Raw genomic sequence first — 27,157 nt, forward strand, 5'->3', positions numbered from 1 at the left:
GTATATATATATAAAAGGAGCCTTTTGTACTATGGCATTTTTTTTTCTTGCTGCTGTATTCATACATCCCACTGCAAATCATCTTTCATTTTTCATTCTGTTGACCTGGATATTATTATTTCTTTTCAGAAACAGGAAAAAAAAAAAGAAACCGAACATCTGTGTCTCCTTCCAATATGCTACACATCTGCGCGTTTTGTAGCGGGTCTTCAAAGTTCAGTTAGCAACCCACGGACGCCATTCATCTTCTTGTTAAAATGTCTACCGCTGTAGCCAATGCTCATGCCCTTGAGGGTTTTCCTCTTTTTTTTTTTTTTCCATTATTGTATATAAAGAACATTGTGACTTTTAATATTAGCATTTTGCTTTCAACAGCAATTAGCAATCTCTTGGTTTGCTGTTTGGTAAAGCATCGGTTAATGAGGTCACCTAGTTTAAAATCCCAGCTACTGGAAAATAACAGGGAGGAGGTCAAATCTATCATTTCATGTTATATTCTCTGCTCTCTTTTCAGTTCTCTAAGGAAAAGATATCTTTGTTATCCACAATAAGTCATTACGACCCGTTACTGGCCCTCTGTTTTACTACTACCTCAAGATACAGTTAGGTCCTCTCTGGCTGAAGTACTGAAATAGGATAGTTCATCTAGAAACAAACAAAAAAACAACTTTGAGCATCTGAGGACGAGGAATTGGTTCCGTGTTGGTTGTGTTGTCTTTCCTCTGACAGTTCTGAGTTCACGTCTAGCGAGGGGTTGTCTCTATGGTAGAAGGGGTCCCCGGGGTGGTCGACCTCGGGGTGGCTGCTGGTGGTGTGTCCATGGGGCTCCCGGCCCCACTGTTGGGAGTGACGGAGGAGCTGACCGCGGGCGTGTCCCCCTGCTGCTGGGCCTGCAGGGTCTGTCCGCAGATGTGGTGGTGCTTCTCCCAGTCTTTGTGCTGGCAAAATGAGCCACAGTACCGGGCTGTGTTACAGCCGCTGCAGGTTTCGCTTGCTTTGCGGCCGCAGTTCCAGCAACTCTACAGGAGAAGGCAGAAGAAAGTGAAACCCTCGATTAACAAACACCTCGCCTGGGTCACGGTCTGACACAAGACACTGGGCAGCACTGCCAGCTTCCTCTCGAGGACTTTATGGTAAGAATGAAGCCTCCGGGGCCATGTGTTTGTGTGCACATCAAACAGAAGAAGTCTACTGACGACTATTCCAGCTAACAAACTGGTTGAAGCTCATTTCTGGGTTTACTACAAAATCCCCCTTCCCTTCCCATTTGGCTCTCTTCATAGTGACATTCTCAGTTCACCCGCACCAACAATCGCTACATCTACATTTTGTCCCTTTCCAGTACGAAAATCACCATGGTGAGACATAAATATACCGCTCCGGCAGGATCTAGAGGGAAGGAACTTCTAACCGGAATCACGAAGGAACTATGAGAACCATGTATTAGATTCAAAGAAGCCCCAGCAGCAGATAGGGGACTGCTCTATCCAGCAGACAGAGGTGCACTCCATCACAGACCAAGGAGAGTTCTTCCCACTGCACCCGTCACTCAGTGTACCTGACACGCACACAAGAGGACAAGCTGAAAACAAGCCCCTCCCTTCAGCAACCTGGAGAACAGGATCCTTGGTTCTTCTCTGATTGACTCAAAGCATCCAGAAAAGTGCCTGCTCTGTAGTAGGGCTCAATTAATATCTGTGAAATGACTCAAATCAGACCTTACCTAGAGATTATGTAATCTGACTTGGAAACATGCAAATACTAAAACCAAGTGAGCAATGGTTCTCTTTGCATACAATGCCTCCCAGCGGCTGGGGGTCTGCGGCAGCAGCTTTTGTTAGAAAAGTAGAGGAGGGGCGCCTGGGTGGCTCAATGGGTTAAAGCCTCTGCCTTCGGCTCAGGTCATGATCCCAGGGTCCTGGGATCGAGTCCCACATTGGGCTCTCTGCTCGGCAGGGAGCCTGCTTCTCCCTCTCTCTCTGCCTGCTGCTCTACTTGTGATCTCTGTCAAATAAAAAAAATAAAATCTTAAAAAAAAAAAAGAAAGAAAAGAAAAGTAGAAGAAACTAACAACTGGTGAGCCCACAGCCAATCCCTGGAGCTGCTTTACCAGAGCTGAGTGAGAAAAGCAGAAATGCGGTTGCCTCTAAGATTTAAACTTTGAGATAAACACATCACGAATCAGAGCACAGACACACCAGAGACAGAAAAGCACATGGATGGGAGGGATCGTCCGGGACAAAGGAAGGACAGAGCGGGCAGGGGCCCTTGCAGGAAATGGCGAGACCTCCGGGAGCCAACTTTAAATGTCCGTGGTTCCTTTGACAAAACCATTCCCAGTGTGAAACGCTCTGCCGAGGGAGCTTAGCATTATGCCATTCATCTTTTTTATTCTTTATCTTCTTTGGTTTTGATGCTTTTCTTGCAAAACAAACTTCTGACTATACTATGGTAACCCCACTGCTGGCTGGTATGTGGTTGGGTCACGATTAAATTACCTTTTTAAAGGCCCTGATATATGTGGATATTCTCCCTCTCCCCACTGTGTCGCCTGCGTTGATTTTGCTTCCAGCTTGCTGGTTGTATGGCCTAAATCTACTAAAAACACCCCAGCAGAATGGCAGTCCGTCAGCCTGGTGCATATGGTTTTACCAATGTCCAAAATACACAAAGGGATTTTTAACAATCTAATCCTGCTAACACACAAAGGGGCTCCTACGGGCTTTTAAAGTGCTGGGAGCCTCTAGACTCCGGAACTCTGGTTTAAAATGTAGAACTCAGCTCGACATTCTTATTTTTTTTTACCATTCAGAAATTATGGCCCATTGAAGGGGGGCAGGGGCGGGAATTTAAGATCTCAAACTATGGTCAGTGGGAGGTGTTTCAAGTGAACATAGCTGAGGAGATTTAGAAACTTGGTTTGTAGGTTAATGTCATAAATACAAATGGAATTAAAGCAAAGTAATTTTTTATTCTACTTCGATTTAATTTATCCAGGAAAATATTTCAAGAGATGTGTACCTCAGGATCAGAGGCTTCTGCCATAAGTTAGAAGCCCTTCTCCGTCAAAATTAATTCAATCACATTGTGTGTATAATGGTCCTAAAAAAAGCCATGAACGACATGAGCCTGGCCCAGCCTTCAGAGTAGTGAGGTATGATGCTCAGTGCCCACAGTGAAGTTTACTTCCTTGAGGTTTAGGCATTTAGAATAATGCCAGCTGGATCCTGGAACAAACTCAGCAAATAAGCAAAATTCCTCAATTATATCAGAAAATCCCAATTAGGGAACAGAGACCTGGATCCAGAACAATATTTTAAGGAAATTAAACATCTAATCTGAGTCAAGTGGCTTCTTTAGGAAATAGCCTGGTGTGAGTCTTATCCTTTTTCTGGCAGAGGCACAGTTTGGCAGACACAAGGGTGGTAACTGCCCAGCACTGCAGATTGAAATCAGATGTAGGCAACCTTCTCAATTTAAGCTGATTCAACACACAGACTAAACCAGGTAATTACAAATGCATGTGCCGGGGAGTGGAAAGAAGGGACGGAATGGGACCTTCTTTATTTTTTAAAGTGTTTTCAAAGATGGGAACAATTTTATAAATAAAAAAGTGGAATGATGCCAAATATAGAAACAGATGTTTCGGATCATGAAGCTGCTGGGAATTGAGCTTTCTTGCCTAGCGTCACTGGGTTCTGACCCAGGATTCAAGAGCTCTGGCTAGTTTCACCTCTATTCCCATTCCCCAAAGTTGTTCGATTCCATTCACTGACCACCCACTCCCGGGACAAAAACAACCTTGGGCTGTAGGAACGTACAACAAAGAGCAATTCAAATGAGCGAGTGCGGGCAGGGGAGGAAGCTACATATCTTTATTGCTCTTAACATGGCATCGCAATGAATGTGCAGGGGAATTTGGCGCAAGTATTCCATTTACAAAAAAAACTCCAAAGTGCGTATTCCTTTTTAAAAAGCTCATTAGAAAACAGACAAAGCAATTTCTATTAATACATTTCTCCGGTGTGGCTCTCCTGAATTTCCGGTTGGCTCATCCTTACTTGCAAAACTGATGCCTGCCCAGGGGCACTGGGCCACTCAACCGTCACACTTCCGGGGCAGAGGAATGTGGAGAATCTTGTGAGTAACCTAATTTGGATCATTTGAAATTTCTAAGGTTTCTGCTGTGCACAAAGGTGGAAAGTGCAGATTGTGTATAATACCCAGGGGTACGTCAATGGTTTAATCTAGTTTTACATTTTTCAATTTATGCTTTTTTATAGTCAGGCTATTATTTCCTCATAGTTGTTTCTTTCTTCTTTCTTTTCTTTTTGTTTTTCTTTCCTTTCCCTCCCTCCCTCTTTCTTTCCTTCCTTCCTTCCTTCCTTCCCACTCTCGATTCCTTCCTTTTCCTCTCTCCCATCCATCATAGAACTGAATTTCCCTCTCAGACCTGTAAAGAACGATGCCGGCAACTGAACTGCTGTGACATGTAGAAGGCTCAAGAACACTATTTCAGGGGCGCCTGGGTGGCTCAGTGGGGTTAAAGCCTCTGCCTTTGGCTCGGGTCGTGGTCCCAGGGTCCTGGGATCGAGCCCCGCCTCAGGCTCTCCGCTCAGTGGGGAGCCTGCTTCCTCCTCTCTCTCTGCCTACCTCTCTGCCTACTTGTGATCTCTCTCTCTGTCAAATAAAAAAATAAGAATCTTAAAAAAAAATACTATTTCATAAAAAATTTCATTCCCCAAATCCATGGCACTTTATAGTTTTCCCTTATTTGTGATATTATTATTCCCTTTCTGGCATAAAGAATATTTTTCCCCTGATCTGAAAAATGGGAGTCAGCCATTGACCAAAGTTAAGGCTGTGACTCAGATGAAGAGCATGAGGCTGAATGAATCCCTCCCTTTCACTAAATGTGCTAATACTACGGACAGAAGGGGAAACAAGGAACTGAAGCTCTGAAATGCCCAAGCTGTGTGTCAAAGATGATTGCTACTTTGTTTCATCCCAGTGATACTCTTCATCCCTGAGAACAAAATTGTCTCCTTCTTCCTAGTTTAGATGGCGCTGAGAATGGTCTTTTCTAGCCCTACCTGGAAAAAAAATATATCCTTTCTGGTTCTCACAGTTGATAATTCTTTTTCCAGAAACAAAACACTTTCTTCTGATTACCTTAAGTTTCTCCAGGTCTGTACTCACCTACAATTCTCCAGAAAAACTCTTGCATACAAATGAGGCTCAAAGAAGAAAGTCGAATGACTACAATTAAAATTCCCCAAATGTAAAGAGCTCTGCGACACATGGACTTAAATCCACAGGAAGATCCACCTTGTACATTGGCATTGCACCGTACAGTTGAAAACCACTTTTGAATACATTCTGCGTCCTGGGAAACTGAGGCCCAAAGAATAAGTAACTCTTACAGGAAATGACCTGCCAAAAGTTTGCAGATACACAGCTTTGGAATGCAAATCAAACACATTCCCCAAAGTGCCACACTCTGGCCATTTTGGATTACTTCTTAGAGCCCGTTTCAGCAGGAATAATGTTAGCAGGGTACTCCACTCCTGAAAGCGGACAGAAGTTGGTGCAAGAAGCTGGAGCACTGAAGACAAGGTATCATGGTGCGCCATGTAAATGTCTATATCGCTTAGTGGCCTCAGAACTGGGGGCGAGGTCCTTAACCCCTTAAGTGACAGTATCTACAACCAGGATGATGTAATTGCACAGTTGTTTAGGATAACGTCAGTGCCTGCCTAGCACAGGGCCTGATGTCAGGAGGTCCTGATGTTCAGGAGGTCCTGAATCAAATGGCCGAATGTAATGACCCTTGGCACTGGCTGGAAGAAAACGATCATCTCAATCCTTGCGGGTGCGATCTTTAGAATTAGAAAGCCCGTGGCCCCCTGCCTCTCCCCACAGGCACTGACAGCTGCATAGCAAAAAACATCAGGGGGCGCCTGGGTGGCTCAGAGGGTTAACCTTCTGCCTTCAGCCCAGGTTATGATCTCAGGGTCCTTGGATTGAGCCCGCATCGGGCTCTCTGCTCAACAGGGAGCCTGCTTCCTCCTCTCTCTCTGCCTGCCTCTCTGCCTACTAGTGATCTCTCTCTCTGTCAAATGAATAAATAAAATCTTAAAAAAAAAATCAACTTACTTCCCCTTCTACTTCATCAGTGACTACTTTTTCTGTACCTTCTCTGTTCTCAGACCTTTGAAAGACTTGCCAGTCAGTATTGACCATTTCCCCATTCCTCCTTTCTGAGTTCCCCCTGTTCAAATTCCCTCTTAACTTTTGTGTTGAGATACTCAAATTCTGTTGTTACACTGTAACCTCTTTTTGCTGTTTATTCATTTCCCGCTAAATATTTGGCAGGAGGGGGTGCCTGGGTGGCTCAGTCAGTTAAGCGGCTGCCTTTGGCTCGGGTCACGATCCCAGGGTCCTGGGATGGGGTTCCACATCCAGCTCCCTACTCAGCGGGGAGCCTGCTTCTCCCTCTTGTCTGCCGCTCCCCTGCTTGTGCTCTGACAAATAAAATCTTTAAAACAACAACGAGTCTTTGAAAATAATAAATAAACAAACAAATAAATAAATAAATAAATGTGGCAGGAGGGGGAAGCTGGCCTAAAGAAAAGAAAATCTTTTCCTTCCTCCCACTCTCCCTTGTCAGCCCTCCTCATGGTTTCAAGTACCAGCTGCAACAAAATCGCCAACCTGTTTCTCCAGCCTTTATTTCCTTCCTGAGCTACATTGTGGAACTCCATCCATCATGATGCTCCTGTCACCCAAGTCAGTATTCCCTAAACCTGCCTCTGTGGTGTCGTCTGCTTCAGTCACTGGCAACAGTCAAGTTCAAGACTTTTGTCATCTTACTAGGAGCTCCTCTTTCTTTGCCCCCTGCAATGACTCAGGGCCAATCCTCACAGATCTTGGCTCCATGGTCTCTCTTCCCAGCTTTCCAAGCTCATAGTTACTATGCAAGTTCCTTCCCTGCCCTTCCTGGTAGAATAGCTTCTTAACTGGTTTTCTATTTCTCTCTCTTATACACCCTGTTCACTTGGAAGGTTATAAAATACTTCTACTCATCTGCGTGTCTCAACAACCTTACAGACTTGGACACAGAAACATTACCCTGGTTTTACAGATATGAAACCCAAAGCTCCAAGAGGTGAGCCACTCTAGACCATTCCAGGTCCAGTGCTCCATCGACTATACCGTGAACATCTATGGATGCAGACAGCTGGCGGTTTAATATGAAAACAAAAAATCTTATTGTAACACAGAATCACAACAGCTTATGCTCTGAGAGCTACAAATTGTTCTGGGGATCAGGGGGTCTGACAGGATCATGGGGGCCTTATAGAAACCATGATGCGAGGTTCCTGGGCTATAACTGTGTGGTAACTGATTCTAAAGTCTCCACTGAGGTCAGGTTTCTGTGGTTTGGGACATATGGCACAGAGTCCACTGGGAGTGGTTCCATTAATTAAAGAAGATGAAACCCCCCCAGATGAAACATGCTCACACTATCAGGCTTCGCAGGTTCTGGAAATATAAAGCTTAAAGATTTGATCAGTGTTTCTCTTTAAATGCAATAAAATTGTCCAACTTCAATGGAAACTGTGCAGTTCTACACCTCTACAGGAATAATAAATAAAGGCCGTTTTAATCTGGGCGGCGGGGAGGGCAGAGGGAGACTGATACCAATTTGGTGGCTTAAACCTCAGAACTATTAATACTACAGTTATTTACTCTTTGTTTTCTGCCCATTTGCAGTCATTCACTTTGATCCCCTAAGCTAGTACTGGTTATGGGTATTAAAGAAGAGTTACAGCAGGTTCTTGGGAAACAGGCCCAATCTGACAATGTTCATTGGGAAAAAACTATACAAGGATGAGAACCAAATATGAACATGAAAAAATAAAAAAACTAAGATGAACAGATTTGGCAAATTCCTTTTATTTTTTTTTTTTTAATTTACGCTAATGCTGGCAGTTTATTCTAAGTTTATACGTTAATACACTGTAAGAGAGAGGAGGAGAGAAAGCACAGAAAATACCATACATTTTTTAAAGGTTTTATTTGAGAGAAGAGAGCATGAGCAGGGGGAGGGAGCAGCAGACTTCCTGCTGAGCAGGGAGCACGATGATGTAGGGGTCCCAATTGATCCCAGGACCTTGGGACCATGACCTGAGCCTAAGGCAGACACTTAACTGACTGAGCCACCCAGGAGCCCCCAGAAAGTATCATATTGCTTAGATGTCTGTCCCAAGTCCAGCATCATTCTACCAGAATAACAATGACTAGTCTATGAACCCAAGTTAGAGAAATAGTCAGGAATAATCTGAAGGAAGTCCAATGAGGAAGTAGATACACTGATATACAATCAGGGAAAAAAAAAAAGAAAAGAAAAAGAAAATTCCCCTACTGCCATGTGGCTATTAAGAAGGTGGCCTCCAGAGGCAGACAGCCTGGGCTGAGGGCCAGCTCACACTTACTGCTGAGACCCTGAGCAGAGAGGCCTAACCGCCCGAGACTCAGCTTTCCTGGGCTGCATAACGAGGACAAGAGCACCGTCTACACTACCTGGGCTCCCAGAAGAGTCTACCATGCCTGGCAGAGTTAAACATTCACCGCAGGTCTGTTGGTCTTGCCTCAGGCCAAACAAACTTCCTGCCACCCCCACCAACCATGCTGGGCATGAATTTCTGTGTGCCGGGGGCAGACTGCTGTACGGGACTGACCGGTCCTGGCGAGAGCACACCCTTTTCCTCTGCGACGAGTCCCTGTCTAGATGATAAACCACATGGCCCCCACAACAGATGACACTTGTGTCTATTCGTTCTGGACTCTACACATTCCTCTTGCTCTTCTCTGCAGCTCAAGGTTTTCAACTCCAGTCTCCTCCTGGAATTTTTCCACTGCCTACTTTTCAGAACCACTGGTTTTCCTAAGCGGAATGGGCATTAGTAAGTCCATTTTCCATGTGTAGAAACAGGTAGAAAGAGGAAGGTTAAATTCAGAAATCCCAGAAATAATCCTGGGTGCCGGCCCCTAACACAAACTGCTCAGAAGAAACTACCAGATCTAAAGATCTGGTCTTCAGATGCAGAAACTCAGACTCTGTCCTGAAGTCCCTAACAGAGGGAAACATAGTATTTTGTACATTTATATTCCCTACATATGCCTTTTTGAAGATTCAGATGAGATCAGGTATGATCTAAGTGAGAGATGGGTACATGTCTAGAATGGGAGGGGGCTTCAAACTAAGGGAGAAAAAGACCGGGTTCAGTCAGAAATACAGTGTATCTGGAGATGCAGGACTGTGGGAAACAGGAGCAGATAATGAAGTCTTGCATTACAGCCCTCAAAACACTCTGAATTAAAATGCAGTGTCAAAAAAAATCCTCAGAACACTGTGTGTCAGCTCTACTTCAACAAAAAACAAACAGACAAAAAAACTTTGAAACACCCCTATGAGGTAAGCAAATAACATCTCATTCCTTCAGAAGAAATAAAGGCTCACAGAAGGGAAAGAATTCACCCCAGGACACCGGACAGGGTAACTGAGAGGGAACCAGGATTCAGGTCCTCCTCTTGGATTCCTTCTACCCCATGCAACTGCCTGGGAGCTTTGCTAGCAAAACATGGCCATCAAATCTCCTGAGCGTGGCCCTGTAAGTGGTGTGACTTTTTAACTCATCGTACAAACCAGAACTCTCCAGAATAAAGGGGACCACTCTGTAATTACAAGGGACAACAGGAGTAAACCAGGACTGCGTCATTCAAACTGGGAGGTATGGTCACCCTGTACCCTGCCTTTGTATTCTACTATCCTGATTTTCACATTGAACAGTACAAACTACTTAAGACTTTGTGCTATTTACTTTTTAGGTTCACAGAGGGGAACGGTCTAGTTGGATTCAGTCACTGACTGAGCTTCTTAAAGTGTTTTAACCTGTGTTGTTTATGCACCCAAAAAATGAAGGTTACCTGTTCTACCAACTTTCTCCCCCAGAGGAAAAACACACACCCTGGGCAGATCAAAGCCAGTGAATTTCTGAAGACTGTTCAAATAGGATCACCTGACATGTGTGTCTCCAACCCCTCTGACTGGACACCCTCCTCTTCCTTGATAGCCCCCGTGTCATAATTTCCTGTCCATTTTATCTCACGGGTTCCCAGCCAGCGGTTACAATGGATACAATTTCCTCCAACCCCAGTGCCGCTATCAACCATCTTCATCCCCATCTGTCTCCTGAAACAGATTGGTCCCTCCTTTTCGTTTCCTCTCATCTCTCTCCACTCTGCAGCCTGAATGAGCCGTCCCAAACCTTCATGAGCCACATAACAATCCTGCTCTCAAAGCCTGACACGGCTTCTTCCTCCATCTTTTCTCTTCCTCCTGCGCGGAGGTGCGGACGTGCTCCTTTCCCGAGGAAGCAGTGCTGAAGCGGTGAGGCTGGAGGGAAAGGGGCATAGCTGCTGACCAGTTCCTGATTACCCTTAAGTTATCAGACGAAATGAAACTTAATTCCTGGAAGCTTTCATCCTAAACCTGTTAGGACTCTTATAATTTAGTGATGTGCCTCCTCTAATGCACTGTACCCTACATAAGAGCACAGGTACCCTCAGTGTCTAGCAACCTCCCCGACACAGAATAAAGCTCAAAACTTTGCTGTTGAAAGAATAAATGAATATGTGGGTATGAGTAATGTAGGTATTGAATCACAAACTGCCCTGGGCAGGTCACAAACATGACTTTTTTTTTTTTTTTTTTTTTGAGGAATGCTCATTAATTTCTTAGTACAGTTTTTAAATCAATGATTCCTACATTTAATGGGAATTTTTTTTTCAACCAATTACTACGGCAGTGAGACTGCCTATGTATTTTTTCTAAAGAACAAAGAACAATTTGTCAAATTTCTACAGCACAGGTGGGTCTTATCTGGGGGTTGAGCAGCTAAAATTCAAGAAAACCCCTGGAACAGAAGAGAGTCCTGAGAAGTTCCTGGGCTCTCTTCTCTGCTGGGCCAAGCAGTCCTGGCCTAAGAGATGCCCACCCTGGGGCCAACCATGGGGAAGGCTGGAATAAGGAGTTAGACCCTAGCTCAAGGAAATCAAAGTTGTTCTGCTTCTGTCCCAGAGGGGCCTATGGAGCTTTCTGGACCTGAGGTGACTTACAAGCATCACTGCTGGGGTGACTTTTATCAGGTCATTTCTATGAAAAGGCATATATTCCACAATGAGAGGAAAAAATAGACTAAAAAAAAATAGTATGTTGGATTCAAAGTTTTGCCCTCACTTCTAAGTTAAAAGTAAAGAATCCCTATAGGGGAAAATAAAAAAGCATTTACCTATAAATTTGGGCAGAAGATAGAGCTGACTAAACTTACTACCACGAGGCACTCTGACTATTCCCAGACCCTGTCATTCCTCAGAAAAAGTCCAACATTAATTTAGGGCTAGTGGATTAACTTCTCCGTCAAGTCCTTGGTCAAACCACTTTTATAGTATATTTGTGTGTGGACTTATGTCCAAGTCTGGAGGAGTCTCAGCTTCATTCCAATGAAATCTCTTCTACCTTTTGCTCTCCTAGCCTCAGGAAAATGTTTACATTGCTTTTGAAGAAAAGGAACTCAATTATTGGCGGGATCAAGTCCCCCACACTGACTCTAAGTCTTACAAGAGGTAATGCAGTTTAAAGAAATCAAACTTAAGTTGCCTCTCAGATGATCTGCATCCAAAAATGACTGTAATGATCCTCACTTCAATAGCGCTAAGTCCTAGTGTCAAGATCAAGGACTTTTCTGGATGGATGTCAGGAATAAAGATACAAAGCATTTAGCTCCTGAAGGAATACAGCATGCTATTTCCCAGATACAAAGACTTAGTTTTTCAATCTCTTCCTAAACATTCATTTGGTGGATATTTTGTAGTGGCCTACAAAATATTCCTACCATACAGAACAGCCCCAAAGTGTTCTTGTGTAAGTGATGTTTTAGTGAAGGCAACTACTGTGTTTCATGGTATTACTAACTTAAATGGAGTAGGACAAATTCTCTCCAAAGGATGTTAATAGAAATTAAAACAACAACAACAGCAACAACAACAAAACACAAAACAAGGTCCTTAAATATTTTAGTCACAAGATGCCAATAAAATCGAATTTATGTCTAGCTTAATTCAACAATGGAAAAGTCAGCAGTTAAAGAGTAGATAAACTTCCCTTTGTCCCTCTTTTCCTGAGAAACTTTCAAATGTTGAAAATCAATTCCTTTTGTCCCCTTGTTATTCATCTGCTACACATTAAATAGAAACTCTGGGCATTGAGTGATTCCCGCAGGGTCTTTCATCTACAGAGAAGCCTGGTACAAATTAAATTCTTACTCTCCCTCACAAATTATAGATATGTATTGTAGTAGGCCATTGATTTATCAGTGGACGCTTTTGCTAGTTCAGCTCGGTGAGACTAGCTAACTATAGTCCTTTATCTGAAGTTACCCTGGGGTGGGGGGTGACTGTGGGGCCACATTAATTAATTCATGCAAAGTATTACCACGTTGTTCCGACTTTCCAGGCTCTATTTTAAAAAGCATTCTGGTAAGTACCGTGTTTTAGTTACTTCCTAGATCCTTGAGCCATTTGGATTATGGGTGTGTATTTTAATATACTCAGGTAATACCAAATAATATTACCTCCAGTGGCGATGTGATCTATGAAATGACGGGCATAATGGTTATTATAAATAACATGGAAAAACAGATTGTGCGGTGGATCTCTTAGAAAGGTTGAACTGATGCAGACGCCGTTTTCCTACTGGAATTTAGGCCCCATAATGAAGGGAGTGGCTGCGATGCCAGCCCCACAGTAGGACTTTGGAGAGCATGTCTGCACAGGGCGTCCCTATGGAACCCCTTCTACTAGAAGAAAACCACACACAGACGCTGACAGAGGCACGCGCACACAGCCGAGTCCGGAGCCCTAAACAGTGCGAGGAAGTTGTGAGCATTTCCCTTTCATCTGTTATCCACCAAAGACGTTAAAAACCCTTCTTGGCAAAGTTGTCCTTTTGGGTCATTAATAAAGACATCTGCTCAAGGTCTTCATGGATTCTACAAGTGCCAGGACTCCTCCCAAATTATTCTAATTTCCACCCCCACCCCAGAGATGGGTTTGTCTACAATCCAATACCCACTTTTATTGGGGACCTCCTGGACTCCAAACCGAGAACCCGCGTTACGGAAACGATCTGCTTGCCACGCAAGCTCCCACCAGCACCTCACCTCGCTCGAATCCTCCTGCTGATTGATGACGGCCAGCGCGTCCTCCGCCGCCTGCCGCTTGGCCTCCGCCACCGTGCGCTCCATCTTGGCGCGTTCGGTCGTGATCATGTCATGGGCTTTCCGCTCGGCCTCCGACACCGCCTTCTGCAGCTCGGTCATCGCCTGGCGCTTCACCTCGTTGACCGCCTCCTCTGTGTGCCAGGAAGGCCGCACCGGACAAGAGAACATTTCCCTGTTAGCGCAGGACCTTGGCCACTGACCGCCGTTAAACACAATTCTAGAGAAGGGGCGTGACTCTCATCGCAATTATTGGGCAGTTCTCCTGGCTGCCTAAAAACGAGCAGCTTTCTGAAATTCATTTAGGAAAACAAAGGGTGAGTTTGAGTTTTTTTTTTTTTTTCTTTAACTTGCGTTGTCTGGGAATATTTTTTAAACTACTACTGCATCACTACAACTTTTCTATCAAACTAGTACCTCCAGAAATGATTAGGAAACCAGACTTCAGTAGCTAAAGGACGAATACCACTACCAGAAATCTGCCTAGAATAATTCAGACACGTTGAGGCGGTTTGCTACAAGGCTATAGGTTAATATGCACATAGGGAGTCCATGTTCAAAAGCTTTCAGAAGAAAAGAGGAAGGGGATGGATTTTACACATATACACATCTAAGGGCTAACAATTGTTTTGCTGGTGAAACACAGCACAATAGTGAAACACACAGCAGTATAGTGAAGGTAATTCACACGGCAATTATGTCAATGTAGACCTTGCAAAGAAAATCCAGGATGAAACAGATGATCTGGCTTTTCTTTTTCCTAAGTCATTTCCCGAGTCATGTGGACTTATGCCCTTAACGGGCTAGCTAGATGGTAGGGTTCAGTTTTAAGCCATTGCCCATCGACTCCATCAAATATATCCACAGCTTTACATAACCAACTGTTGCACTAGACAAATGTAATTGAATCATACCAGAGGCCAAAACAATCAGGCCTGCCTACAGACCTGCAAGGTGTCAAATCAGCTCTTTATTTTTGGCTGTGGAAAGGGTGCAAAGATTTGACTAATGTACAATATGAGATTGACAACTAAAACAAGTAATTTCCATTTAAAAAAATTAACTGTTCTAATTAACAAGGGAAAATATCCTCCCCTTAAATTAGTTTATCTAATTTTCATCTTTATTCAAAGCAAAATGACAATGATTAATTGAAAATTTAATAAGCAGTAATTATTAACTTGGCAAACCTAGTACCAATTAACACTCTATTAAAACTAATTATGACATGTTTCATTCAAGTGTTTGCACTTAATTGTTTCACCCACTTAAAAAGCACCTTAATTAAATGTTCTGTTTAATTAAAAACATAGATTCCTAATAAAAAAATGTTTTACTGTAGATTAAAAATGTAAGAGATGCAAATATTCCTAAGGTTTCTTAAACTTCAGTGGTTTGTTTCACACATCTAGAGCCCTGGTCTGGAGGACCATCGAAAGCTCTCCACTTGTAATTAGCTGGCATGACTTCTGTAGCCCAGGTCACTTCAGTCACAGTATTTCTGAACTTCTTTCTTTTGTAATGACTGTCTGCTAGGTTTTACACACTAAACTATAAGGGAAAGATCCAGACCGGAAATATTAACCAAAATATGTTAAGCCTTTGTTGGTTGCTCTAAGATATGCCTTTTAAAACCTGGATAGAAACAGCACCGCACAGAGCTTGTAGGTCTTCACCAGGAGGCGAAAGGATGCCTTTATTACCCTATCATAAACGACCAGGGGCACCAGGGAAGTACTGCCCTTCTAACTAGACAGCCAGGGTCTAATTTAGTTTGAATATTCAAGGTGAATTAAAATTCTATCTAAGTGGTAATACAGGACAATAATTTTTGCTTACGATCAAAGCTGTAGCTTGACTAATTGTGTATGCAAATCAGGCAATTTATATTTAAATTATGCATTCCTATTCTAATCCCACAGGCATATACAGATCAGCAAAGAGAGTTGGTAGGACATTTGCAAGGTGCTTGAATATTTATTACCAACTGCAAACATTCACTGATCGTTTGAAAAAGAAATACACTGAAGAAAACATTCGGTTGTGATTTGAAAACCATCTTTACGTTAGATTTTTTTCCTCAGTTTTATGAAGACTTTTCATACCTTTATGGTGTGTTCTTTTACTTTTGCTGTTGCTTTTAAAAATACTAATTTTAGGGGGAAACTGATGAGGCCTTCAACATTGGTTAGGACCCAAAATATTTTAAAATGTGTATTGTTACACTGTTATACTCTTAATGGGGTAACATGCAGAATTTGAATGGGGTCTGTGAATTACATACTATTAATGTCCTGATTTTGGTGACTGTACTATAGTTATTTAAGCAAGAGGATGTCCTTGTTCCTAGGAAATACACACTAAAATGTTTAGGGTAAAAGGGAATTACATCTGCACCTTACTCTCAAGTGGTTGGGGGAAAATATGTGTAACAGAGAAAGAAAGGGAGGGAAGGAAAGAGGAATAGAAAGATATTAAAGCAAATACAGTAAAATAGGGAAAACTGGATAAAAAGAATACAGCAATTTTTATACCATTTTTTGCAACTTTTCTGCAGGTTTGAAATCATTTCAAAATAAAATGGTGCTAACGGTTGTGTATGACATACATTCATGCACAGGACATACTTTTTGCAATTATAATTTCCTATGAAAAAGGATGCACTGGTTATACTACATTGAATTTTGAGAGCTCTACTCCTTTGATATTTTTCAAATGCTTTAAACTTTCTTTTATTTACTTATCTTTTACCACAAAGGTAATGTATAATACTTTGATGGCAAAGACATACTTTATAGGTTTTCTTCAAAAAAAAAAATTTTGCCCACAGCAGATTTTAGAATCTTGGGGGAAAAAGCTTTCCAATTGTAACAAGCCGATGTCACATTCTGCCCTTGGTGTTTTCATCATGCTGGATGCCCTGACTCTCAACACTAGAAATGCTTTTTAATAAGCCTATAAAGATAAATATTAAAAGCAGTTATTAAAGATTTCCAGATAAAACTGTCACCTGTACTTAAGGGATTTAATATACTCCTCAATATGAGCATCTATCCATAGAAAACTGTCCCAAAACTGTTTTTGTGTAGCAGATGAGGGATACTGTTGTGAGAATAACACAAATACACAAAAGTAATTGACTCCGCTTCCAAGTCCTATTTTAGACTGAAGTCCTAAGACAGAAATAGGCGCATCTAAAAAATGTTCTGGGCATCATTTGTTTGCTAAGGTTAAATGCTTCTTAGAGTCCACAGACCCAACAGAAGCAAGCATTGTTCTTTCTCTCCTCGTGTAGCCCTCACAATGTCAAGTATACCCAGAATTAGTTTCAGAAACCCATAAAACAGTGAAGAAAAGTAAGAGTGGACTCAATAGATTATAACATGTCAAATTTTTAAAGAACCTGATTAAGTGGCAAATATACAGTGCCGTTTTGAATCTCCTTCCAATTGCTTACCACTTATGGTAGGACTTCCTTTGTGCAGAGCTATTCAAGTTGACTTTCCAACAAAGGTGGTACGTTCAGAAAAATCTGCTCTCGCTTAATAGCAGTCAAACAAAGACTTGAGCAGATAATAGCACAGCAAAAGAATTTGGATTACACAAGGCTTTCCTGTCAATTTTTCTTTATGAACTATCAAGGGTTTAACTTAAATACACATAAATAAGGGAGATGCAGAGAAAGACTCTCTCCCGCAACAGAAAATGTCATCCTTCTGCTGTCCCAAATGACCATTCTTTGTGTCTCTTACTAGAATAAGTTGCACTGACAGCTTAAGAACGGGGAAGAAAAAGTGCTCAGAAAGAAGATGTAGCAATTCTTTTTCCAGATAGGTGACACCTGGCACATTTTAACAGCTGGAGAGTAGCCCGTGACCCAGGAAGAAATCTTAGAGGTGATGCTGTGAATCTGGTAAGAGTATGCAGCTGAGCAACAGACATAGCATTTAAGCTGAATATGCTATCTGATGGGCATACTGGACATTCAAGAGAGCCTTCTGGTTCTCAATCGAAGCTACCAGGTCTAGCATACTATCAGATTTGGAAACTTCTTGTCACTCTTACAAAATCAGGTTTTTCTTTAAAAATCTGTAAAAACACTTGATAAGAGTCAAATGATCAGAGCATCAGCCAAGTTGCAAAGAACTATGGACATGGCTGGGTCAAATCACAACCTCAAAAGACACTTTCCCTTCACTATGTCTCCTACACCCAACCAATCCTTTGCAGAAAGAGCATTTTCCAGTTTTTCCAGTCAAACTATTTTAATAGTTGGAATTTAGAGCAGCTCAAAGCTACAGTATGTGTCTGTCATATCATCTTTAACTCTTGAAACAGGTTATAGGTTTTCTCTCATGAGTCAGTTTTCACAAGGTTTTGGCTTAACTTTTCTAAGAGTTGGTGTTCCCCCAACATTCTGCCAGATCTGAACCCTCTGAAGCCAGTGTGACACCGGGAACTTTAAATGAGCCCCAGAATGGAGACCAGTATCTCTTAAGGAAAATCTGACACTGTACACAGGAGGGAGGAATAGAAAAAGTTTAGCATAACTTGGTCATTTAATTTAGGAAACAATTTAGTTCAGGTCACTGAGTATTTATTAGCACAGGCGATCAATTTTATATACTGGTTGTAGTCATAAAATCTGGAAGTTTAGTTCCTCAACAAGTCAACTAGTTTTGTTAGGATTTTTTAAAAAAGAATTTCAGAGATGTGCCAATGGAATCTCCATTTTTAAAAATCAGGAGAAAAGACTGACGTGTGCAATTTAATTTCTAAAACATCAGATTTGTTTCTTCATTAAGAGTAAACTGCATGCAAGCTGAGACCTCTTATGCCAGCTTTCATCCCAAAACCATGACAGCACCTGAAAAACAGGGGTTTTAAAACAGAAACGTTGCCAGACGGTCAATTATGTGGCACTAGCAGATGCTCCTAAAATGAAAACTATTTCATGTTCTAATCAAGCCTGGTGAAAGAATATTAATTAGGACTTAAAATTTTTGGTTGGGGGGGGGCTGTTTTGTTTTTGTTGTTGTTCGCAGGAAAGGCCCTCCTTGTCGTTCCTCACATCACTGCAGGAACAACTGTGCACAGCTGCCAGAACACTAGACTCGTGTTTTTCAACAGTTCTTACCAGCTTTCTTCCAGATCTCCTCTGGCACGTATCCAGAAGCAGGCCTGTGAAGGAATTCCCGATGCGCATCTAGGAAAGGGATGCAAAGCGGGTGGGGAAAGGAAGAAAGCACCATAAGCACGTTATGTCACTACACGGAATAGAAGCAAGCCATGCCCGTTCTCTTGGCTGCTCTACAAATCATAATTTTGAAAGGCGGAGCGTTTCACTTCTAGAAAATAAACACAAATAGCAAGGCCCGTCATCAGAGCTCAAGGAAAACAGAAGGTCATTGGTCTAAATGCCTTGTATGCTCAAAATTAAACAACTTCAATGATTACATTATACAATATGATGTCTGGGAGCAAGGGTCCCAGAACCCTCTCACTCTGGGTATTTCTATAGGCATGCTTTATTTTGTTAGGGAAAATGAATTATATTTGGTAGTTTTCTTTTCAAGAGTCAGATTGGTAGTTAAAAAATCAAATCTTAGGCTAATATAATTTTCACATAGCTCTGATTGAGCACCTTTCAAGAAATAGTGAGCCTTACTCCATAGCCAACCAGTTCGCACAATGACCTCTTAAAAATCTCGCCGAGCACTAAACATTTTCACACGAATTGGATCATATGGATTTGACATGGGCGGAAGGAAGACAGACTCAGAATGGATTCAGAGATATTCAGGTAACAAAACAGGATTAGTATATGCTTTCTAAAACAAAATGACGTTTCACTTTAAATGAAACGCTGGGCTTATTCTTGTCAAATTTTAAAAGTTTGAGAAAACAGATCATAATAAGCTGATGTAGGAATGCTAACATGATTGTAAAAATGACAGGATACCTTTTGCATTTTTCTAGGTATCACAGAAAATAAACTGAAAATGTCTTCCATAGTTAAAATATGTACTACGCATCTTCCATATTGAATTTTCAATGAAAGCCTATATATTTAGAGGTTTGGGGGCAAGAAAAAAAAATTTAATTTTTATAAAGACAACAATCATTCAACATCTGATAAGTTTCAAGTAATTAAGATTTTCCCAACATTTTACGAAATGTCAAGAACCAGAATACAGAGTATGGAAAACAGAGAAAAGCACACTCAATTTAGCTAAGTAGACATCATTTTACATTTGAATGCCTTAAATAGGTTTGAATGTTTTGATTTCTTGTAGGGTACATTGATTACCAGTGGCTCAAGCTGAAGATTTCCCCAACTATTCTGAATTAGCAAAAGCTTATTATAGCTTAATGAAGGGCATCTGGAAACTCTGTATTATCTTTGCAATGTTTTTTAAATCTGTAATTATTCCAAATATACAAATTCTTAAAACTTTATAATTTCATGATTACGTGATAATCAGATGCACTTGAAATATCCATTCTCATGGCTATTCTCATGCACACATTGAATTCTATAAGGAAAATGATGAAAACCAAAATATTTTTATTTAAGTAATTTTCATTCATAAAACAGCTAGATAAAACTGTTTGGAGCACACACAACTTCAAGAAAATGTGATATGGCTAATTAGATTCATCAGGATTACCTTCCACACCACTATTTCCAGAAGAAATAAAGAAAGTATAATCAAGTTCACATTCCATAAGACACAATGAAACAGAGAGAAACCTATGGCAGCTTTTAAAGACAGTTTTTTATGAACAGATTTTGGCTTAAAGTTTAAGAATTGATATATAAAGAAAAATCACATCTTCTCCAAAGTAGCAAAAGAAAAAAAGTTTTTTCCATTTATTGGATTAAGAAAAGATCAACAGCTTAGTAAAAATTATTTATAATGGCCAATCATTATTACAGGCAATGGGAAGAGTAATGTTAAGTTATCCAAAGGCTAAGCATGAAAGAAATTAATTACCGCCCTGGAGAGCTTAGGCAGAAGAGACTTCATTCAGCCCAGTGAAGTTGAATCTTAGCTTTGCCACCTACTAGTCAGGTGACATTGCTCAGGTTAGTTTTTCCATGTCTCCGTCTCCACATCTGTAAAGTGGGACACCAGTACAACATTCGAGTGCACTGCTGTGGAGACTGAAAGAGGTACTTCCTATTACATGCTCAGCATGGCACGCCCCAAACTCTCATTAGACATTAGATGCTATTACCCTCGTTACTGTTAACACCATTATGACTTAGTAAGCTGTCCAGTAAGAATGGATACTTACTTCCTCATGAATAATTAAGGTGGAAAAAAGCACCTTAAAGTTTCTTCTCCTAGCATTTAAATTCACATAGCACAAAACTTAAAAAGAAACGAAAGGAAAAAAGAAAAACAAACCCAAAAAACCTCTCAAGAGATTTGGATTAAGCAATATTCAACAGTAATTTTTTATTCCCTGAGTATAGGTCACTTGGGGATAGAAGTTATTTCCATAGTTAGTAATTCTGTCTTAGTCCTTACTGGGAAGTCCTCAAATTTCTTACATGTTACTTGTATAAATTTTATTTAAAACTCATAACTGTTTATAGTCTCCAAAATTAATCAAACATGATGTTTAAGCCTTAATCAGGCACCCACCTTCCCAGGCATTGTACAGTAGAGATTGTGAGGGTCCATATACCACAGTGGACAGTTACGCAATATTTCGAGTTGGCTATATATCCCTAAAATTCTCAGTGACATGTAGACTCAAACTGCACCTGACCTTGAAACCAACAGAAACACCAAAGCCAATAATCCAGTAAAACTTTTCTTCATCCCAGACTACCTTCTGAAAGAATTTCTTTTTGAAATAAGAGAGGAATCCAAAGGCAAGAAATTTTTATAAAATAAACAGATTCACATATATATGTAAATGTATAAGAAGGGAGAAATCAGATGTACTCCTCAGCATCTACTTTGGATACACTGATGAATAAAATCGCTACAGAAACCAAATGCCTAATAAATATGCTATCTTCTCTTCTGTTGAAGTAGTAGCAATAACAATGTCTTTATAGGCAATGCTGAGTTTAAAAAACAAAAAAAAAAGTCCTTAAGTTGCTCTATACTACGAGACAACTTCCCTCTTGGGACCTCCTTAATTTAGAATATTGACTGCTCTAGGGCACCTGGGTGGCTCAGTGGGTTAAGCCTCTGCTTTCAGCTCAGGTCATGATCTCAGGGTCCTGGGATCCAGGGAGGCCCACATCGGGTTTTCTGTGCCATCAGGGAGACTGCTTCTCCCTCTCTCTGCCTGCCTCTCTGCCTACTTGTAATCTCTCTCTCTGTCAAATAAATAAATAAACTTTTTTTTTATTAAAGAGTTTATTTATTTGACAGAGTTCAAAAGTAGTCAGAGAGGCAGGCAGGGGGGTGAGGGGTGGGGAAGCAGGCTCCCTGCTGAGCAGAGAGCCTGATGAGGGGATCGATCCCAGGACCCTGGCATCGTGACCTGAGCCAAAAGCAGAGGTTTTAACCCACTGAACCACCCAGGCGCCCCTAAACTCTTCTAAAAAAAAAAAAAAAAAAAAAAAGAATATTGACTGCTCTAGACAAACCTATGTAAAACACCTTATGTTTGTAAGGCCCAGATTTTAAAGAAGCAATTTTTTATTCACCATTAAATCTTGACCACCTATAAAACATCAGTTGCTATAAAATGGATAGCTGTATTAAAATGCAGTCACAGAAACAAAGACCAAAGAGCCTATAGGAGATGGTTTAAAATGTGAAACATATACATACATAACTACTGAAAGACTGCAAAATTATAGAAAAGTTCTAAATTGAGTTCTGGCTTTCTTTGGGACACAAATTGTTTGGGGGCGGGAAGAGAAGAGGAGGACCCTCCAGAAGAGAACACATCTATGAAGAGAGGGACTGCGTCAAGGTGTAGGAGTAGTTCTAAGAAATGGAGAAAAACGGAAAAAGCAATCTATGATGTAGGAGATGGAAGATAACACTACACTTACGACAGAATGGAGACCATTGGCCACTAGAAACAGCAAAGGGCCGCCATCAGTATGAAGGGATGAGCTGATAGCCTGTGGAGAACCAGTGGGACCTCATCTGACCCAGAACAGCAAGGCTGAAAGCTTAGCAGCACCTAAGTATTTAGGCCTTTATCCTGTAGTGGACAGAATGAAGCTGAGATCATGATACTATCACAAAACCACCAAAAGAAAGGACAGGTTGAGCGGGTTCATCTTTATAAATGTTAGTTATTATTTTTAAAGATAAAATGAATTCAGAAACTTCAATATTTTGTTTCAGAGGCCCAAACCAAACCTAGAAGCCAGAACTGCTGTAGGATTTTTTAACAATAAAAGTACTGGGGCACCTGGGTGGCTCAGTGGGTTAATGCCTCTGCCTTTGGCTCAGGTCATGATCCCGGGGTCCTGGGATCGAGCCCCGCATCCGGCTCTTTGCTCGGCAGGAGCCTGCTTCCCTTCCTCTCTCTGCCTACCTCTCTGCCTACTTGTGATTTATCTGTCAAATAAATAAATAAAATCTTTAAAAAAATAAAAAATAAAAGTACCTAGTGCTCTAGGAGGCAATCAGCTCTTCTTGGTTTTAAAAGATGGCTATATTTAACTATTACTCCCTTCTTTTTAAACCCAATATACTTAAATACGGTGGGCACTTAGAAACTCAGCTGAATGCTCTTGAAATGAGTTTCATGATGTGATTTAAAGGAATCGATACAAGTATATAAAACTCTAAACTTTTACATGCAGATATACTCTGAATAATATGTTTGTGGATTTTATAATCTGATAGTATGACAGGATATATTTCTTTGGCTGGGAGCAAACCATTTTTCCATAGCCTTGTATTATGAAGTAGGGTCCTAAAGGTACAGCAAATTTACTGTGTTTAAGACAGAATTCCCCTTTCCTAGTTTTTCTGCCTGTTAAAGTAGCCACCCAAAAATTACTGTTTTGAAGAATTTTCAGAATGAAAAAAGTACTTAAGAATTTACTCTAATTTTATAATCTTGGATACAAAGAAGCTGGCTTCATATATCAGTCCTTTTAAGTTCTTTTTCAGATTACCTATTAGAAGTAATAATAACAGCTATTACTTTTATCACATCTACTATGGATCAGGCACTGTCCCATATGATTTATACCAATTAACTCATTTAACACAGAAACATCTATAAAGTATGTATTATCACCATTCCCATTTTATAGATGAGGAAACGGAGGCACAGAGAATTACTTGCCAAAGGTGACAAAACTAGGGAGAAGAGAAATGAGGGGTTCAAACCCAGACGATCTGTGCTTTTAACCTTCACGCTGGATTTCCTGAGGTTTTAGACAGTAATGAGAAATTCTATAATTCAATTATATGACAATCATAAAGCTTGCTGGCCAGTGGAATTTTAAAATACCAATTTCCCCAGCAATCTACCTGAAGCAGGGGTGGTATTAATTTGCCAAACTCAGAAGTCCTGAGCTCCTTTATGAATGGTCAACTCGACTTCTCATTCCATTTAAAACAAACAAAAAGCCTCTTTCTGAAACTCTTACCAAAAACATCATGAAAGTATTTTCAAAATTTCATACATTCTCATCACAATATCCAAACATTCAAAAAAGATGTGTGTGTGGGGGGTGCATTCCTATTTCAAAGAGTTATGCCCAGTCTCTGACATTAGTCCATCACTGGATACTTCTTTTAATTCTAACAGTATAAAGAATTTCTTGAGAAATACAGAAGGAAAGCACACAAATACAAGATAAACTACAGGAAGATTCTAGAATAGTACACAGCCAGTAAAAAGAAAGTAATCTAAAGGAAATAAAATGTCAGGAGCCAAGAGAGAGTGATATGAACAGCATACTGAGAGAAAAGGGGAATGGAGACAAAGGAGGAGAAAGGCAGCGGCACAGAGGCCCAAGCCAATGCTCAGGCCCATGAAACGCTAACCAGCAGCTCCCCACCTATATGTACAAAAGCAATTCTACTTCAGTGACACTATGTATCGATTCTGATGGCATGAGCCTCTCTTGGGTGAAATTTACAATGTAACAAAACTCAAATGTACAAAGAACAAGTCCTATTTTGAAAGTAGAGACAATTGTTTTAAAAATTAACTTTCTAACTTAGTACTAAAAGATCTGGACTTTTTCCTGGAAAGTGAGTAATAACAATAAAAATAAAAATCTATGAGCTCAAGGAAAAAAAATCTAATATTTTGAAGAGTCCTTCACGATACCAACCTGTTTTTGAGTTGAAACAACATTATGGGCTTAGTGTGTATTCCATTTTAAAAATTGCTCAAGAGGCTGTTCAAAATAGCCTTCATTTAATATCTAGGGAAAACTCTCCAAAACTCAATTAGTAATAGTTTAGTTATGTTCTCTTACTAATCCCTCACACTGACTTAACACTACAGATAGATTTCAAAAGTGAGAGGGGGAGTAAAGTTTAACAAGTACAACAGAGTGGTCATGGAGGTTATGTTCTCCTCTGTCCAGTCCCCAAATGCAATTTAAAAATTCTCAGAGAAGGGGTGCCTGGGCGGCTCAGTGGGTTAAAGCTTCTGCCTTCGGCTCAGGTCATGATCCCAGGGTCCTGGAATCCAGCCCCGCATCGGGCTCTTTGCTCAGCGGGGAGCCTGCTTCCTCCTCTCTCTCTCTGCCTGCCTCTCCGCCTACTTGTGATTTCTGTCTGTCAAATAAATAAATAAAAATTAAAAAAAAAATTGTCAGAGAATGTGGATGTATGTGTGTGTATTTGTGTGTGACTAAACACTGCCAGTGTTTCCAAGCTAGGGAGGTAACCAAGGAAATATTTTGAACTAAAGATATCTCCTATAATATTATTCTGAAGTTCTGCAGGTCTCATTTGACCTCTGTAGCAGCTGCAGGGAATTAAGAGAATTGAGCTAAAAGAGACATGGGTAATGTAACTGCAGGATACAGAGATCTACATGTACATAAAGATACAGACATAGCCCTAGTTCTTATCTATACACACACTTGACATACTCGACGACACACTCTCCGGAGGCAGAAATGAGACTCATCAGCCAGTAATCTCTGGTCTTTTCTTTACACATCAACGTATTCAACTCCAAAACCTAGGAGAGAACCTTCAAAAACACTTCATGTGAAATCAGTGTGGTCCATGATTATAAACCACCAGCTGTCTCAGAGTCACAGCGCAGCCCCCACAAAAACAAAACTCACAGGCTTCAAGGCTAGGAGGAGGCACACAATGAAAGGCCACGCCGGTTGCTTAAACTTGCACACTGTGTGATTCTTGACAAGCTACCTCTCAAGTTGGGATGGTTTTTTAAAAGGTAGCCTGTGGTTCTGTGGCCACAATGAACAAGACTGTTTATTAAAAGAAAAAAGTCAGAATCCAAACAGAGAAAGGAAATGCTTGTAGTCTTTGAATATTACAATCTCCAAAAACGTAAAGCCAAAGCAACCTCGTATGACCAAAACTAGGAATTCATAAAGCATCATCAGAAATAATGTAATTTGGGTACTCCTAAGAAGTTTTTTAAAACCAACTTTATTCTTTTAGTTAACAGGGAAACTAAACCCATTGTCCTTGAGAACAATATACATTCGCATCACCAGAATGTATATGCAACAGTGGTGATGATATGACATGTCTTATATTCTGGGTGCTGCAAATAACTCACTTAGGCATGAAGTCCCATTAGTGGCTGAATTTTTTCTTTGACAGTAGTAGACAGTAGATAATCCTAATCCTGTCAGTTAAGGGGCCGTCTTGTGCCAGGGCACTAGCTGGGGCCCCTGCCTCTCTTCTCCAATAGATCAGAAGCTCCTCGAGGGAAGGGAGGAAGGATTTTATTCCTTTATTATGTTGCCTAACACAATGCCTGGCCCATAGTAAACGTTAAATAAATAAGTACTGACTCAACAAATCAGTTCAATAAAGAAGGTTAAACCAAACTCTTGGACTCCTAAAATTTTATTTAGTTTAAGACTTTCGATTTTTGCTGACCCTGGGTGGTTACAGATACCAGCTTCATTTGTCCTGAACAGATCTATCGTGATTAATCAATTTTTGTTCACAATAAGGAAATGAAAAAACAGGATACTTACTCAACTCTGCTCTAGTTTTACATGGACTGGTGTTGATTCAAATTAAACCTATTTTCATTGCTTGCCTTAATGTATCCTTACAAATGCACATTCATCTTTAAAAACAAGCTTTAGAATAATACCTAGTGGGTGAAGTAAGTGACTTGGAATCTTTGTATAACACTTATTACAATAATAAGCATTCAGTATTCAGGAATGAGCCGGAATCCACAAACCTAAAGCACAAAGGGAACTTTATTGCTTAGGAATAATTTTAATAAAAAATATAATATGATCAATAGCCAAGTAATAGACAAGTTTTTAATTTTTTTTTTTTTTTTTTTTTAAAGATTTTATTTATTTATTTGTCAGAGAGAGAGAGAGCGAGCGGGAGCGAGCACAGGCAGACAGAGTGGAAGGCAGAGTCAGAGGGAGAAGCAGGCTCCCTGCGGAGCAAGGAGCCCGATGTGGGACTCGATCCCAGGACGCTGGGATCATGACCTGAGCCGAAGGCAGCTGCTTAACCAACTGAGCCACCCAGGCGTCCCAACAAGTTTTTAATTTTTGATAATCAGCCAGTGGTGATAATGAGGCCAAAGTCATGAGCACATGTGTAATTAGTTTTGTTTGCAGTGCAGACTGCGCCCTGAGTGAGTTGACAGGTGTGTGGCTAAACAAATAAGAA

The 27,157-nt window shown here is 40.8% G+C and overlaps 1 protein-coding gene across 1 annotated transcript in view; it reads right to left on the reverse strand.

Annotated features, from left to right (window-relative positions):
- Nucleotides 1-743: 743 nt before the first annotated feature.
- RUNX1T1 (RUNX1 partner transcriptional co-repressor 1) overlaps nt 744-27,157 on the reverse strand; it is a 130,709-nt gene continuing 104,295 nt past the window's right edge. The window contains 3 exon segments of the mRNA XM_032316914.1: nt 744-1,019; nt 13,287-13,477; nt 18,481-18,549. Coding sequence (XP_032172805.1) covers nt 744-1,019; nt 13,287-13,477; nt 18,481-18,549 — 536 coding nt within the window.

This window comes from Mustela erminea, chromosome 16 (genome assembly GCF_009829155.1).
Source record: "Mustela erminea isolate mMusErm1 chromosome 16, mMusErm1.Pri, whole genome shotgun sequence".
Lineage (NCBI taxonomy): Eukaryota > Metazoa > Chordata > Mammalia > Carnivora > Mustelidae > Mustela > Mustela erminea.